The sequence below is a fragment of the Nyctereutes procyonoides genome, unplaced genomic scaffold (assembly GCF_905146905.1).
Source record: "Nyctereutes procyonoides isolate TBG_1078 unplaced genomic scaffold, NYPRO_anot_genome, whole genome shotgun sequence".
NCBI lineage: Eukaryota > Metazoa > Chordata > Mammalia > Carnivora > Canidae > Nyctereutes > Nyctereutes procyonoides.
In genome coordinates, this window is record NW_026575024.1 from 454,564 (window position 1) to 469,714 (window position 15,151).

The 15,151-nt window shown below is 69.9% G+C and overlaps 2 protein-coding genes and 1 long non-coding RNA gene across 5 annotated transcripts in view; 1 reads left to right on the top strand and 2 right to left on the bottom strand.

Annotated features, from left to right (window-relative positions):
* ZBTB46 (zinc finger and BTB domain containing 46) overlaps positions 1–11,246 on the top strand; it is a 52,474-nt gene extending 41,228 nt beyond the window's left edge. Inside the window, exons 4-6 of one of the 2 annotated variants that reach the window (XR_008661439.1) lie at positions 5,647–5,822; positions 8,470–8,978; positions 9,068–11,246. Coding sequence is in view for 1 of the 2 variants with exons in the window: in XM_055302255.1 (XP_055158230.1) it covers positions 5,647–5,822; positions 8,470–8,838 (545 nt within the window). In the remaining variant the exon portion in view is untranslated. Of the gene's footprint in view, positions 1–5,646; positions 5,823–8,469 lie in introns of both variants that reach the window. The other variant, XM_055302255.1, reaches the window with a different exon arrangement.
* On the bottom strand, positions 2,402–4,582 carry LOC129495011 (uncharacterized). The gene is made up of 2 exons (XR_008661447.1): positions 4,009–4,582; positions 2,402–3,809 (listed from the first exon to the last, which is right to left on the bottom strand). It is a non-coding gene; the product is annotated as an uncharacterized LOC129495011 (long non-coding RNA).
* A 141-nt stretch (positions 11,247–11,387) lies between the features above and the next one.
* SLC2A4RG (SLC2A4 regulator) lies at positions 11,388–14,677 on the bottom strand. 2 transcript variants are annotated; one of them, XM_055302271.1, is made up of 8 exons: positions 14,515–14,677; positions 14,214–14,368; positions 13,332–13,447; positions 12,695–12,879; positions 12,522–12,622; positions 12,201–12,441; positions 12,002–12,093; positions 11,388–11,912 (listed from the first exon to the last, which is right to left on the bottom strand). In XM_055302271.1, the coding sequence occupies exons 1-8, from the start codon at positions 14,620–14,622 to the stop codon at positions 11,801–11,803; spliced, it is 1,110 nt and encodes a 369-aa protein (XP_055158246.1). In that variant the 5' UTR covers positions 14,623–14,677; the 3' UTR covers positions 11,388–11,800. The 2 variants fall into 2 exon arrangements, with proteins under 2 accessions (XP_055158246.1, XP_055158255.1); XM_055302280.1 differs by having other exon boundaries at positions 12,201–12,438; positions 14,515–14,674.
* Positions 14,678–15,151: the final 474 nt, after the last annotated feature.

The window sequence follows — 15,151 nt, forward strand, 5'->3', positions numbered from 1 at the left end:
GACGGGCCAGCCCGGGCCCTGACAGGGCTGGGTGGTGGCGGCCGTGGGGGCTTCTGAGCCACGTGGGCGTCGAGGAGGAGAAGGGGCTTGTAAGCCACGCCAGGCACAAACACCGCTGTGGGCTGGAGCAAACGCCTAATCCTAGAAAGTAACAGGTTTTATAGAAGGAGGCCTGGGACGGCGGCTTCGCCATCAGGGCGGTCGTTTCCTCAGCAGCTCGTAAGAAGCACTTGATAAAATGGACATCATTAAAAATCACTGATTCCGGGGACCCTGGGTGGCTCAGGGATTGAGCGCCGCCTTCTGCCCAGGGCGTGACCCCGGGGGGGGTCCCGGGATCGAGTCCCCCGTCGGGCTCCCTGCATGGAGCCTGCTTCTCCCTCTGCCTGGGTCTCTGCCTCTCTCTGGGTCTCTCATGAATCAGTGAATAAAATCTTTTTTTAAAATTACTAACTTCTCCACTAAAGATATTTTTAAGGGAGCAAAAGGGCCCATCACAGGCTAGAGAAGACGTTTGCCATAAATCAGTGGCAGGTTTGTACCGAGATACGGGACCTATAAAAACCTCAAATGGGCAATGCAGTGAACCGGTGAGGAGCCCGGGCAGCCAGTCGACCTGTGGCTCCGCGTGTAGGGCGCGGCCGCCAGCAGGGCCGGGTGCGGGGGCTCCGACGGCGCGCGGGCTCGCGGGTGTCCACAAAGATGCAGCCGCTGGGACCCACGCGTGGCTGGTCGGCCGCGTGGAAAGCCGCTCCGCTCGGCCATAGCTCCCCGAGTGGAACCGGTACCCGCCGTCAGGCTGTGTCCAGTAGGAGGGAAAGGATGCACCCGGGAGCCGCGTGGGCACCACCACCCGTGGGGTCGTGGGGTCGTGCCGTGGGATCCAGCACACGGTGAAGGGGAACAGGCGCCGCGTGGGCAGCTGGGGGGGGGGACCTCTGCAGACTGCGTGGCCAGAGAAGCCAAAGCCCCTGCGTGTGCTCCAGAGTACAGAGCCCTGCAGCAGACGCGCGGGGTCGGAGGTGGGGGGGGGTGGGCAGCGACGTGGCCGGGCCTCGGGAGTATGCGGACACCCGCGCCCACCGGGCTCTGGGCCTGTGAGCCGCTCCGCGTCGGGTCAGGAAGCCCCCCGGAAACAGCTTGGGCTCCTCGGAGCGTCGCTCAATCCCAGCACAGAGCGGTCGGCAGCCTCGTGGGGCTGAGGAGCAGAACGTGGGGTCCGTGTTTGCATCCGTTTCTGAAACGTCCTCGAAGTAGTCTTCTGGAAATTACCATCAGAGGAAGAAGGGCGAGATCCGGCCAGTTCCATGAGGGAAGGCGCAAGTGCTCTTGGGCAGAGGGCCGCCCCCCCCGCCCCCCCCCCCCCCCCGGCACGTCTGGCCCCTGGGAGTCTGACGTGGTCGCGCCGCGCGGCGCATCTCCCCCCAGGGCCTGACCCCTGCACGCCGCGAGGCCGGGGCTCCAGGGCAGGCGGCCGTGCGTGCCAGTTCCTGCCAAACCAGAGGCGGGTGGGGACAACCCGGTGGCGGCCCCCGAGGCCCCGCTCTTCTCGGTCCCGTCCCAAGCCTCCCCTTGGCGCCGGGGCGCGACCCGGGTGTGGGCATGGGCTGGGACAGAGGCCCGAGCCTGGGTTCCAGTGGGTGCCTTCCCAGCGGCTCGAGCTCCGCCTCACACGGGCTCCCGGGGCTTCCCGTGGCCCCGAGGAGGAGCCGCCCGGCGTGGGGAGTCTTCCGAAGGCCCCAGGCTGCGAATCACAGGTTGTACGAGCCTTAGGTTCCCTCCAAGAGGAAGCTCTTTCAGTCACGACAGCCGCTGAAGTCCTCCTCCGTGCTCACGATGCCGTTCACGAAGTGAGGGGTCGACTGCTGCCCCCCACGCAAGAGCCGACCGGGTCCTAATCCCTGGAACCTGCGAGTGGGACCCTAAGTGGGAAAGAAGGGTCTTTGCAGGTGCAGCCAAGTCCGATCACCTTGGAAAACCCAAGCTGGACCTCAATCCAAGGACGTGTGTCCTTATAAGGGACGGCGAGGGGCCACACGAAGGAGGCACAGATGGGAGGGCGCCCGGCCCCCAGCGAGGACCCCCGCCCGCACCTCGCGGGGAGCACGGCCCTGCCACCCGCACCCCGACCCTGGCCTCCGGCTGCGCGGGGAACGTGTCCGGCCGTGAAGCCGCCCTCGCTGCTCTGGCAGAGGCAGCGAAGGAGCACAGGAAACGCCAGAACGTGTCCTCACGGCGTGGGCCCTGCTCCCGGTCGCCGCCCAGCCACCCCGGCCTGTGTGTTCTAGATTGTTTTTCTAGGGAAAAGAAAAAAAAACGCAGCACTTCACCACGGACACGGTTTTTTTTTTTTTCCACGTGGAAGTCTGCGTTGTTAAATACAGACGGCCAGAATGCATAATTCAGCACTTTAACTTTCGTGTTTATGGAAGCAGAATAGAAGCCATGAATAAATACGTTCTCAAAAAAAAAAGGTTGTTTTAAATAAAATAACATAAAAGTTCATTTCCTCTCTTCCCCCTCTCCATCCCGGAGTGGGTGGCGCCTTTGCTTTATTCGGTGATAGTGGAAAAGCGGGATCGCCGTGCCTCGGAAAGCTGCCACGGCGGCAAGTGTGTCGGGGCCGAGGGACGGCGGAGGGCGCGGGCCAGGTGTGCGGCTTTCCCTGTCCCCTGTCCTGCCGTAGGGACGCCGGACCCCCCCCCCCCCGCCCCGGGGACCACAGGCTGAGCTGCTCCCTCGGGAAGGGTGGCCACTCCCTGGCTCTGCACGCACAGCCCAGAGTCTCCCTCTTGTCCCCAGCCGTGGGCCGTGCGTGCCGGCGAGGACCGGCGTCGGTGTCCCGTCACACCCAGCGTGGCTCCGCAGGAAGCGTGGCAGCTGGGACAGCCACGCAGTGTTCGCTCCGGAGGCGATCGGACGCGTGCACACTCCTGTAGGGACCCCACCGAGTCGTGGTCCATAGGCCCGGCCCACGGAAGCCGCGTGGGTGTTCGACAGCAGCGTCTCCACGTGGCAGGAAGGGGTTGCACGGACAGATGGCCGCGTGCATCCACGTGTTAAGTGGAAGCTGTCCTCTGAAACTGTACGTTGTAGTCCCAATCCTGTGGTCTTTTATAAGGATTTTATTCATTCATTCCTGAGAGACGCAGGCCGAGGGAGAAGCAGGCTCCCTGTGGGGAGCCCGATGTGGGACCCGATCCCGGGACCCGGGGTCACGCCCGAGCTGAAGGCAGACCCTTGACCGCTGAGCCCCCAGGGGGTCCCGCCAATTCATGTTTTTAAAACGTGTTTGTGGAAAAGATTCTCCGCAGACGTTAGGCTGCTGACCAGGTCATGTTCGTGGGCGTGGGGGGCGTGCGGGGGTGTGCGTGGCTCCCACCTGCTGTCCTGGGCCTCCCGGGTGGTCCCGCCGAGCTCGGGTTTTACCATCTCCCCCAGGGCTGCACCCCCTCCCGCCCCCAGTCCCCGAACCGCACGCCCCGCACACACGCGACCAAACGTGTGAGAAGCTCCTAAGTGTAAGAAGATGCTTGACTTCTGTGGACAGGACGGGGACTTCTGTGCGATGCTGGCGGGGATGTGGCATCGGGTGGGCATCCACGGGGCGAGCAGGTGGCCGGGCTCCAGGCCGTGGCGTCGCTGGGAGCTGTGGCAAAGTGCACACGGCCGGCTGCTGGCGCCGTGATGGCCTGAGTAGGGGTGCACGTCCTGCGAGTGTCCCCGTAGGGACCGGGCCTTGGGGCCCAGAGCTCTCGGTGCGCACGGTGGGAGGACGGCGCTCGCAGCACGTCTTGTGGGTGGTCTTGCTGGAAAATAAATACGGGTCGCTTAAGTATGTAGATGCTCTTTAAGGGGTCTTGGGAGAAACGCTTAAAAAACCCCAAAAAAGAACAGAAACCCAGCAGAGATGGATTGAGGGCACCGGGCTGGCTCAGTCAGTGGAGTGTAGGACCTTGGGGCTCTTGGGGTGGTGAGTTCGAGCCCCATGATGGGCGAGGAGCCTACCTAAAGAAAAAGAGGGAAACACTTGCTGTTCCGCACGTTTACGGGGGTGTGAGGACCAGCTCCACCCAGGGGAGCCCGGGGGCTGCTGTGCTTGGGGTCATTTCCGTGGTGAGTTGTCCGTGGCTGGGGTCTGACCAGCAGAGTGGACTTGGGGGCCGTGGGGCACGGCTTGGGGCGACGGCGGTGAGGGTCCCTGCTTCTGGGTGGCTCAGTGGGCGGCGCAGAGCTGTGGGGACAGAGGTGGCCACCCCTCCCGCCCCGGGGCCCTGGGTGACCTCAGCTTTCCGGGGTCCTGCTCTTGTGGGCCGTGTCGCTCTGGGGCATTGGTTTTCCTCTCTGCGTCCTCTGGGCACCTGCAGGGGCGGGGCGAGGGTGTGCACCCCTCCTGGGCCTCGGCCTGGCCAGCGCTCTCGACGGCGGGGAGCCGCGGTCTGTGTTTGGGGCGCTGGTGCGGTGCGGCCGTGGTTGCAGGGCGGGCGGCCCGCAGCAGGCCCCTGGCCCGGCCCCCCAGGACCTGGGTGCGCCCCCCGGCCCCGGGGCGGTGACGGCTCAGGGCGTCCTCGGGCTAACGTGCTGCTGGCTGGGTGCTCGCTCGCGGGGCCAGCGCCGGGGGGGGGGGGGCGCCCTGCACGGTGGGGCTGCGCGGGGACCCCGACCCCGGACCCCGGACCGCGAAGTGCCAGCCCCGCGCCCCCCGCGCCCCGCGCCCCGGAGCCAGGACGGCCTGACGCCAGGCCCTGAGATGTGGGAGGGCGGGGCGGGGCGGGCCAACCCCAGGCGGAGGCCGCGCCCGCCCCGCCCCTCCCCCTCCCCCCTCCCCGCCCCTCCCCCCCCCCCCCCCGCGGTCCACCAGCCGCGCCAGCACCTCTGCGCCCGAGCTAAGCAGCGAGGCCGCGGCCGAGGCTTGGGGGCCTCCCTGGGCTGTCGGGCGGGTGTCCCGTCCCGGTCGTGCGCGGAGGCCCCGCGTTTGCTCCCGGCTGCGGCGGCGCCTCTCCTCCTGGGCAGGTGGAAGCGCCGGCGGGTGGGCGCGAGGCCGGGGCTCCGGCGGCTGCGGGGGGGCTGCGGGGGGACCGAGTGCGCGGCTGCGGGGGCGGGGCCCGGGGCGGAGCCTGCGTGGGGGCGGGGCCTGCGAGGGGGACGGTGTGCGGGGCGGGGCCTGCGGGGGCGGGGCCTGCGGGGCGGTGGGGGCGGGGCCTGCGGGGGGACGGTGTACGGGCCGCGGGGCGGGGCCGGCAGGGGGCGGGGCCTGCGTGGGGCGGACGGGGCGGGGCCTGCGGGCCGGTGGGGGCGGGGTGCGAGGGGGACGGTGTGCGGGGGCGGGGCCTGCGGGGGCGGGGCCTGCGGGGCGGTGGGGGGGGCCTGCGGGGGGACGGTGTACGGGCCGCGGGGCGGGGCCGGCAGGGGGCGGGGCCTGCGAGGGGGACAGTGTGCGGGGCGGGGCCGGCAGGGGGCGGGGCCTGCGAGGGGGACGGTGTGCGGGGCGGGGCCGGCAGGGGGCGGGGCCTGCGTGGGGCGGTGGGGGCGGGGCCTGCGGGGGGACGGTGTACGGGCCGCGGGGCGGGGCCGGCAGGGGGCGGGGCCGGCAGGGGGCGGGGCCTGCGGGGGCGGGGCCGCGGCTGACGCCCGTGCTCGTTGCAGTGAACGAGTTCACCGTGATTCGGAAGAAGTTCAAGTGCCCGTACTGCAGCTTCTCCGCCATGCACCAGTGCATCCTCAAGCGGCACATGCGCTCCCACACGGGCGAGCGGCCCTACCCCTGCGACATCTGCGGCAAGAAGTTCACGCGGCGGGAGCACATGAAGCGGCACACGCTGGTGAGCGCGGGGGCACGCGGGGGCACGCGGGGGCACGCGGGCCGCGGGGACCGGCCAGGCTCCCCCGCGCTGGGCCGACGGTCGGGGGGCGGCTGCCGCGCGGGGCCGAGAACGCGCGGGACCCCCGAGCGCCGCCGCCCGACGAGCTCCTGCCCTGGACCCGGGTGCGCCAGCGGGTGGGTGGCCCCCGCCCTGCCCAACCCCAGCCCGGCGCGGCCTTGGCAAGCGCTTCCCCCCCGCCCCCGCCCGGCCCCCGCCCTCGGCCCGGCCCGTGTCCCGCCGTGGGGTCACCCCTGCCCCGGCCCGAGCCGAGCCCCTCCCCCCCCCTGCAACCCCCTACGGCGAGGATTCCGTGTGCCGGGCACCGCGCAGGCCAAGCTGGACGGATCTGCTTGGCCAGGTGGCGACAGGGGAAGGTCGTCCGTCAAGTAGGCAGATTCGCCAAAATCCATGGGGCAGGGGCCCCCGGGGCGGGCGAGGTGAGCCACGGGCCGGGGCACAGCCTACACCGCGTCGTCTTCCCGAGACGCAGGCTCAAGGCGGGCCTGGGGCTGAGGTGCTGGAGGTGGTCCCAGGCGGGCAGCGGCCCGGAGCCCCCGGGGTGTGCCATGCGGCGGCCGTGATAGGGCACTGGGGCTCGTCGTGCGTCAGGAGCCGCCTGTGGGATACAGAGGCTTGGCGGGACCCCCACCACGTGCTGACCCGCTGCCCGTCAGGAGCAGAACCCCCAGGACGTGTGGGGGGCTGCGTCAGTGGTGACGAGGTGACCCGGGTGCCCCAGCTCAAGGGGGGTGGGCACTGGGGGAGGGCAGCTGGCTGCCGGCAGGGTGAGCCGTGGAGGAGGGGGGTCTGCTGTGCGCCCGTCTGTGGGGTGGGGGGGCTGTGGCTCCCAGATTCACTCCACATGGATCCTGCCGTTGGCCCTCAGCTCCGGGCAGGCTTACTAGCCTGTTGTTGTATCTTCCAAGGAGGACACTGAGGACGAGGACCAGGGAGGCTCCCTGGGGTCAGGCAGCAGAGCTGGGGGGCAGCCCCAGGACTGGGGGGAGCGCAGCCCCACTGACTGAGGGACATCCCGTGGCCCCAGCCTGCAGTGTCACCCCCGGCGGGGTCGAGCAGGGCAGCGGCAGCCCGGCCCCAGACAGCAGGTCTGTGGGGCCAGTGGCTGCGGTGCCTTGAGGCCTCCACCCACAGCTGCCCTGGGCCTAGCATCCCCATCTGCAGAACCCCGGGAGCCGCAGAGGTTAGAGGGATGTGTCCACCGGTGCCCACGTTGTTCCCACTCGGGAGAGGAGTGGCAGCTTGCTTGGTACACCCCGGGGCCGGACAGCCGTGTCTGGGGGTGATGACATCATTTCTTTAGCAAAACCGCATCACCGCTTCGGGAAACGTGGATCCCAACGATCCGCTCAGTGTGCTCATGGCCCGGTGCCGTGGACGGGGCCAGATTCCCATCCTGGGCTCCTGCGCGGGCCGCGGGGAGGATCACACATCCCCGAAAATGTACTTCAAATGTGTGCAGGTTCGCCTTTTTCTGAGAAGCGGCTCTGTATCTTCCCCTTTAATTAGTCGGGGGCCCCCGACTGCAAGGGACGCAGCTGAACCCCACGGGCAGCAGGTGGCAGTGGGGGCTCTCCATGTTAGCTCGTCCTGCAGGAGCCCTTCTGTGTGGACGTGGCGCTTGCGTGTGCTGCGCAGGGGCCGGGAGTCGTGTGGACAGCGGGGTCTCGGGAGCCGCGTCCCACCCAGGATGAGCCACAGGTTGCCATGGCGCCCGCATCCTCCCGCTCTCTTCCTCCCATTTGTTTGTTAGGACAGGTGCCCAGCCATCTGGTGCTGGCCGAGTGGCTCCCTGGGACACCTCTGTCGCTCCCGGGCGTCCTGGCACGGCCCCCAGCCCTCTGCAGGGGAGCCCAGGCCCGGAAGCACCCCAGGGGGCGCCGCCTGCTGCTGCCCAGCCAGGCCTGCTCTCAGATCAGTGCTCGGAAGGGGCCGAGGAAGCCCTGAGGAGGGAGGGTCCCGGGGCCACGTGGTCCGAGGCTCCGTTTCTAGAATCAGAACGTGTGGGGGCCCGGCCTGTCGGCGCTGCTCAGCAGTGAAGGTTCAAGCCGTGGTCTTGCCGTCGGGGCCTGTGGAAGGCGCGACCGGGAGGGCGGGCTGTGCCTGAGGGTCTGTGGAGACACCGGGCTGGAGGCAACGGGGTCCCTCCGACGGTGCAGCACCCAGGACAGGGACCCATCGGTCAGGGGCCGTTCCAGGTGCGGAGCAAGGACTCCGCTCAGCAGACCTTGTCCACTGTGACGCCACTGGCCCTGTTCCTCCCACTGTGATGGGGTTTCCCACGTTGCTCCAGGACTCTGGGGAATTCAGGGGGGGCCAGGAGCTGAGATCAACTCTGCTGCTCCCTCCTGCACCGACCGCCCCTGCCCTCCTCGGCCGCCCCCATCTACCGCCCCGTGTTCCCCCACCCCTCCACCCTGCACCGACTGCCCATCCCCCACACCGACTGCCCGTCCACCCCCTGCACACCGACTGCCTGTCCCTCTGCACCGACCACCCCGTCCCTGTCCCCGTCCCCCCACACTGACCGCCCCCGCCCCGCACTGACCTCCGGTCCCCCTGCACTAACCGCCCCGTCCCCCCGCAGGTCCACAGCAAGGACAAGAAGTACGTGTGCAAGTTGTGCAGTCGTGTGTTCATGTCGGCTGCCAGCGTGGGCATCAAGCACGGCTCGCGGCGCCACGGCGTGTGTGCCGACTGCGCGGGCCGAGGCGTGGCCGGACCCCTGGACGGCGGGGGCGCCGAGGGCTCTCCTGAGCTGTTCCCCGGTGACGGGCCTTACCTGGAGGACCCCGACGACCCGCGGGGGGACGGTGAGGAGGAGCTGTGCGAGGACGAGGATGAGGTGGGCCTGGCCCACGAGGACGCGCTGCTGGCGGCCGAGAAGGACGAGGACTCACCGCGGGGACCCGGCAGCCCCCCGGGGGCACCCGACAAGGACTTCTGGATCTCCTAGGCCCCGGGCTGGGCGTGCGCGTCTATGAGGATCAGCTCCCGCCCGGGCCCCGGCCCCCAGAGCCGAGCAGGGGACCCGGGGGGGCGGCAGACCAAGCGCCCGTTCCCACATGTCTGCGGGTCGTGGAGGGTCCCCAGCAGGTACGTGTGCGCAGGCACCCTGGGAGCCTTGAGGGCGGCCCGGCGGGCGCTGTGGTGGCGTCGCGGATGTCGAGGCAGGTTTTGCGTAGTCCGAGGTCCGGTGCTGGAGCCCCCGCCACCGCTCTGCGCCCCCTTCCTCGGCAGCCTGGTCGCGGCCCGTGTCGCGGTGGCCGCCGGGCTTTGGTGCTTCACTTCCAACAGCTGCAGACGCCCCGCGGCCGAGGACCCCCAGGTGCTATGTTCCCGCGGCGGCGGGAGCGCGCTGCTCTGCTGCGGGTCGGTGCTCCCACCCGGCCGCTCCGTCCCTCGGGGCCTGGGCGCCACGTCCTGCGTGCACTTCCTCGGGGCCCGGGGTCACGGCCCCAGCTCTGCCACCCTCCGTGCCCAGCCCCGCGGACCCTCCTGGGTGGCCTTGCCTTGTTGCTGCTAACCCCGGGCGGTGCCGCCCCGTGTGCTGCCCACACCTCCCCGCGTGGTGGCCGGCCTCGGGGGACGGGGGCCTCGGGGTGGCCACACACGCTCCCCGGCCGTCCTGCTGTCCCTCGGGGGCGCCTCTTGGCCAGACTCTCCAGGCGCACAGGCGCCCCCGCCCTCCCCGCCGCCCCCGCTGCACTTTGCCCACATTCCGGGCCGGCCGCGTGGGCGGCACCTGCGGGCCTGGTAGCGACCCGGGCCCGGCCAGGGCCTGCGGGCCCCTCCCCCTCTGCCCCCCCAGGCTGCGGCCGCGCCCCTCTCTTCCTTCCTGGTGGATAGGGGAGACATGCACGGCGGTAGGGGGAGGTGGCCTGCAGCCTCGTGGGGGTCGTGGGGGTCGGGACCAGGGGCAGGGCCGCCCCCCCCAGCCCTCCCTGGGGTCCTGCCCGCCCCACCCCTGCCCCCCTCCACGGGGCACCCTGCCCGCCCCCCTCCCCCCCTACACCCCCCCTCCCCCGGGGCGCCGGGAGCTCCCCTCGCTGCCTTTCTCAGAGCCGGCGCTACGCTCACGGGGCCTCAGAGCTGCGTCCCCCCCCACCCCCCCCGACCTTCGGACCCTTTTCTAAGCCGCCCCACTTTCTTACAAATGTATTTGGAAACCAGACCTTTGCTACCACCAGTGTCTCTGGGTTTTGTACCGGTCCCACCGCCCAGGCCGCGCCGGCCTCCGCCTCCGCTCTCAGGACACCTGCTCTCTGACCCGCTCCCCGCCGGGCGCTGCCGGTGCCACCGGGCGCCTCTTTCCTTCAAAGCAACACTGTCCCGGCCCGGGGCCCAGGCCCGCCCGCGCCCCACCGACCGCACCACCTTCCAGGAGGCGCCGAGGGAGAAGAGTGTAATGAAGGGGTTTTTTTTACGTGACTGGTTTTTTTTTTTTTTTTAAATCAATGTTTAAACGAATAAATATTTTTTTATGAAGAGGAAAAAATGTGTAGATTACATTTCACGTTTTGTACTTTTCTGTTCGTGTCTGTATTTTGGTGTTTGCAACACCAAAGTGGGAGATGCAGTCCGTGGAGTGGCGCGCTCTTTGGGGCTGGGGGGGGCACGGGGCCCTAGGACTTTTGTATCAAGCTCTGGATCCTGACCAGGTTGTACATTTGGACTCTGGGTTTTGGGAAACAGTCATAACACTGCCAGGACCGCACAGGGACCTCGACGCGAGAGACACAGCTACTGCTTCCAACTTTGCACATCTTCCTTTTTAAAAAAGAAACTCTGAGAAAATGCAAAAACTGGAACTTTTTGCAATATTATGAAAGATGATCTTATTTTCGCTCATTCTGTGACATGTGCAACGCTTAAGAAAGCCATACTTAATGGTTGTTTTTATTTTTTAGATTCTATATTGTGTTTTGTATGTGGCCCTTTCAGAACTACTTGTAGTGAGGGTGCTGTGTGTGTGCTTTTCTTAAATATTTATTTTTTCAACATGCTTTCAACCTGTCAACAAAAACAAAACAGACAAAAAAGGGCAGTGTTTGAAAATTGTTTTCTTTTCTTCCTTGGGGATAATCTATATTATATCAACTTTATATTAACGATCATAAACCTGTGTTTGTATTGGAGATGTGCGGAATATTTGGGAGAAGACTTTGGTGAGCGGTTGGCAGGAAATCACAGCTGTCGCCGTCTGTAGCCACAGGGCAGGTGGACGATATCCTCTGCTGGTCTCGCACCTGCCGCCTGCGGGGTGAGCTCTGGGCCTGCCTGGGGGTCTCCTCCCTGTGACGGGTTAGCCTAGACATTCTTGCAAAGCTTCCACTTTCAATAAACTGGGAAATTGCTGCTCAAGCCGACGCCTCGTGTTTCACAGCGTCCCCTCCCGCGGCGTCAGGGACGGAGCTCTGCGGCCCGCGGCCCGGCCTCCCCAGCACGCCCGCCTGTGCCAGGGTCTCAGTCCCGCGTCCTTCCCCCCAAGGAGGCAGACACGGCTTCTGGAAAAACCCCACATCTTTAATTTTTCTCCTTGCCTGGCGCGGCCCAGACCCGAGACACCTGAGCTTCGCGATACAAACGTCAGCCCCTGGAGCCCTGGAACCGGCAGGTTAAGTGCGGGCAGGGGAGGCCCCTCCCTGACGCCCCTCAAAGTGCATCACACACTGGCCCCGTGCGGCCCATCCCGTCCGCACCCTGACAGGGCCACCCTGGGGGCCTCGGGCCAAGGGGACAGCCCTGAGGTTTGGCTTTAGTGCAAAAGGCTGGTTTCTTCAGAGGCACTTTGAGTGGTGGGACGCCCCCGCCCTCTGGGGGGGCCAGCGGCTTCGGGAGACCCTGCCGCGGGGGAGGCCCGGGGGGGGGGGTAGCTTATGCCTCCCAGTCCTGGCGGCCGGCGGCCGGGGCGGCGCTCAGTCCAGGAAGCGCTGGCACGCCTTTTTCCAGCGGCAGGCCGTACACCACAGGTCCCGGTGCTCCATGCCGTACACCTTGCGGCACTTCTTGGCATCACCTCGGGGCTTCCTGCGGGCACACGGAGACGGCGGGGGCTGAGGCTGGCCCGGGCCCTTCCCCGCCTGATGCCTGCCCGGGCCCCTCAACGCATCACACACCTCGGGCTGGCGCCAAGCTTGGAGGGCAGGGTCGGCACGCAGGTCCTGAGGGCGGCGGGCTGCGGCTCCAGGCGGAGGGGGGCCAGGCAGCCCTGAGAGGAGACACAGCTGCGTCCTCTCCTGGGCCCGAGCACCCCGACCCTCCCCCAGCCGCTGCCCGGGGCTCGCCCCCCCGGAAGGTGGCGTCCCCGCGGCACACCTCTCGGGGTGCCGCCGAGCTCAGCAGCGGGACCCGGGGCAGGGCCAGCGGGCGCAGCAGGCTGGACAGGCTGGGTGGCTCGGGCAGCTCCAGGCGGGGGAAGGCGGGCGGCGCGGGGGCCGTGGGGCACACGGGGGACAGGCCGGACAGCCCGTCTGCCAGCACGTCCACGCCAACGTCCAGCTCTGTGTAGTAGAAGTCCTCCTCACCGTCGCTCTGCTCCGGCTCTGCCTGCCGCCTGCTGGGGACACCGCGGGCGGGAGCTGAGGCCCTGGTCCACCCGGCTTGCCCCCCCACCCCCACCTGCCGGCCCCACCGCACCCCAGGTGCACCAGGCGGATGTGTCTCTGCATCCCGGAGGCCGTGCTCAACACCTTCCCACACCGCTTCCATAGACACTGGAACAGGACCTGCACTGAGCTCTGGGTGACAAGGGCTGGTGGTCAGGCTTGGCCACCGCGTCCACCCCGCCCTGAGGGCTGCCTCAGGCTCACCTTCCTCTTCCTTGGGGCAGGTTCCCCAAACAGGAAATGGGCTGCCTCGGAGGGCAGTGGGGGTGACGGGGTGGATGGAGAGGACTGGTCACTGGCCAGGTCCCAGCCCCAGTCTCCGCTGCTGCTGCTGCTGCAGCTGCCCAGTGGCCGCGCCAGGGTTTCCTTCCAGGGCTCCAGGCCAGGCTCTGTGGGGACGCGCCGGCACCTGTGTCAGGGCTCCTGGCGGGCCCAGGCTGCCCAGCAGAAACTGCCGCCGCAAGCCCCTGCCCGCTGGGCCTGTTTGCAGGTGAGTGTGGGGGGCGCAGCGTTCTGGAGGAAGCAGCGGCCGGGAGCAACTGGGCCCCACTGCCTGAGATCCGGGCTCCCCAACACAGGGAACGACACACAGGGACACCCTGTGGGGGGCACGCCTGGCCAGCCAGGTGCAAGTGGGGGGGCACAGGCTCGCAGACCCTGGGCGCTGCGGCGCTGGCCTCGGAGGGGCACGGGGGCCCTCGTGTCTGTTTCCGGCCTCACGAGATATTCAGGTGGTGGCGTCCCAGGCAAAGGGCTTCCCCTTGCCCCAAGGGGTGGGCAAGTGCACGGCGAGCGAGCGACGGGTCCTGCCCTCTGTACCCAGGCCAGGTGTGTGTCTCACCTGGGCTGCGGGCTGCGGCTGGGGCTGGGGCCCCCAGCAGGAGGGGACTGGTTGACAGACTCGTGAGGGCGGCCGCAGCCATGACCTCATCCAGCCGGGACTTCCCTGGGGGGGCTCTGGAAGAGACGTGGGTGGCGTCCAGCAAGCACTTGAAGCCCCTCCCCTGGCCCAGCACACGTGCAGGCCCGGGCACTCGCGTGTGTGTGTGTGTGCGCGCGCGCGTGTGAGCGAGCCAGCTCCCTCGGTCCAGGCACAGGGCTGGAGGCCCGGCTCCTCGCCCGGCTCCTCCCCCGCCCCGCCCCGCCCCGCCCCGGCTCGGCTCGGCTCGGCTCGGCTCGGGTTACAGACCAAGTCCGCAGGAACCGCCAGGAAGCTCGCAGCGGGGTCTCCCCGCGGCCCGCGCCCCTGCAGCCCGCCCGGGCTCGCTCCGGTGGTTCCCTCAGGCCCGGGCGGGACCCGGCTGGGCCGGGGTCTCAGGCCCCAGCTCCGGGCCGGGCGCAGCCGCCCCGGGGCCACACGGTGACCAGGTTGTGCAACAGCAGCCGTGGGCCGCGGCCAGCCCGGGAGGGAGGGGCAGCGGCCGGCGGCGGCCGGGGCTCCGGTGCGAGCAGGGGGCCCGGCCCGCCTCCACCCGCGGACCCAGCGCGGGTGGGCGCCCGGGAGGGCTCGGGCAGGGCTGGGAGCCGCGGCCGAGGCCGGGCCTCCCGAGCGTCCTCCCCCGCCCGCAGGCCCGGGCCACGGGGGCCGCGCGCCCCGCGCTGCCCTCCGCTCCTCCGGGGCTGCAGGGCCGGGGCCGGACCCGCGCGTGGGGTCGGGAGGCACGTGCCCGCACCCCCCCGCCGCCCGCGCACCTGCGCACCTGCCGCGCGGGGCCCCGCTCACCTCTGCGCGGGCACCGGGACGTGCGCCGACGGCGTCCGGGGCCCCCCCGCCGCCCCCGCCCGCGCCCCCGGGGCCCCGAGGTGGGCGGCCCGCGGCTCCGGCTCCCGCGGCGGCGCGAACTCCGGGCCCGCGAAGCCGCCGCCCACGGCAGCGCCCTGCGGAAGGGGCAGGCTCAGCGGGCTCCCAGCCCCGCCCGCCCGCCCGCCCGCCCCGCCCGCCCCGCCCCGGGGCCCGCAGTCCGCGCAGCGCCGACGCCATCTTCGCGGCGCCCGAGTGCGGCCGGCGCCCCGCCCCCCGGTACCTGCGGCGGCGCGAGCACCGAGACGGGCGCGGCCGCGGGGTCCCGGCCGGCGGCGCGGGACGGGGGGCAGCAGCCCGGGGCGGGCGGCGGAGGGCGCTCGGCCTCCATGGCCGGCCGGGCCGAGGCTGCAGCGGCGAGGGCGGGCGCTCGGGACGCGGCCCCCAGGCCGGGCGGGGCTGCCCGGGCCCCGACCCCCGCCCGCGATCGGCCGCCGCCCGCGCCGCGCGGCCCGAAGCTGCCGGCCGGCCCCGCCCCCGCCCCTGCCGCGCGAGGCTCCGCCCCTGCCGCGCGAGGCTCCGCCCCCGCCGCGCGAGGCCCCGCCCCCGCCGCGCGCCCATTGGCTGGCGCGCCGTGTCCACATTCCGGGCCGGGCGGTGCCGGGGTCGGCCGCGCCCCCATTGGCTGGCGCCGCGAGGCCCGGCCCGCCCCCTGCCGGCCCTCGGCCCTGCGGAGCCCCGGCGCCCGCCGCCCCCGCCGCCCCCCCGCGGGGAGCCCGGGGCCCGGTGACTGGCGGGTGCCTGCGCGCAGGCTGCGGGCTCGGGGAGGGGCCGCGGCCGCTGGCGGGCGTCCCGGGGGCAGGTTGTCCTTTAACGCGCCGCTGCCCACCTGCCCCCAGAGCTTACGTAACGCCAGGGGC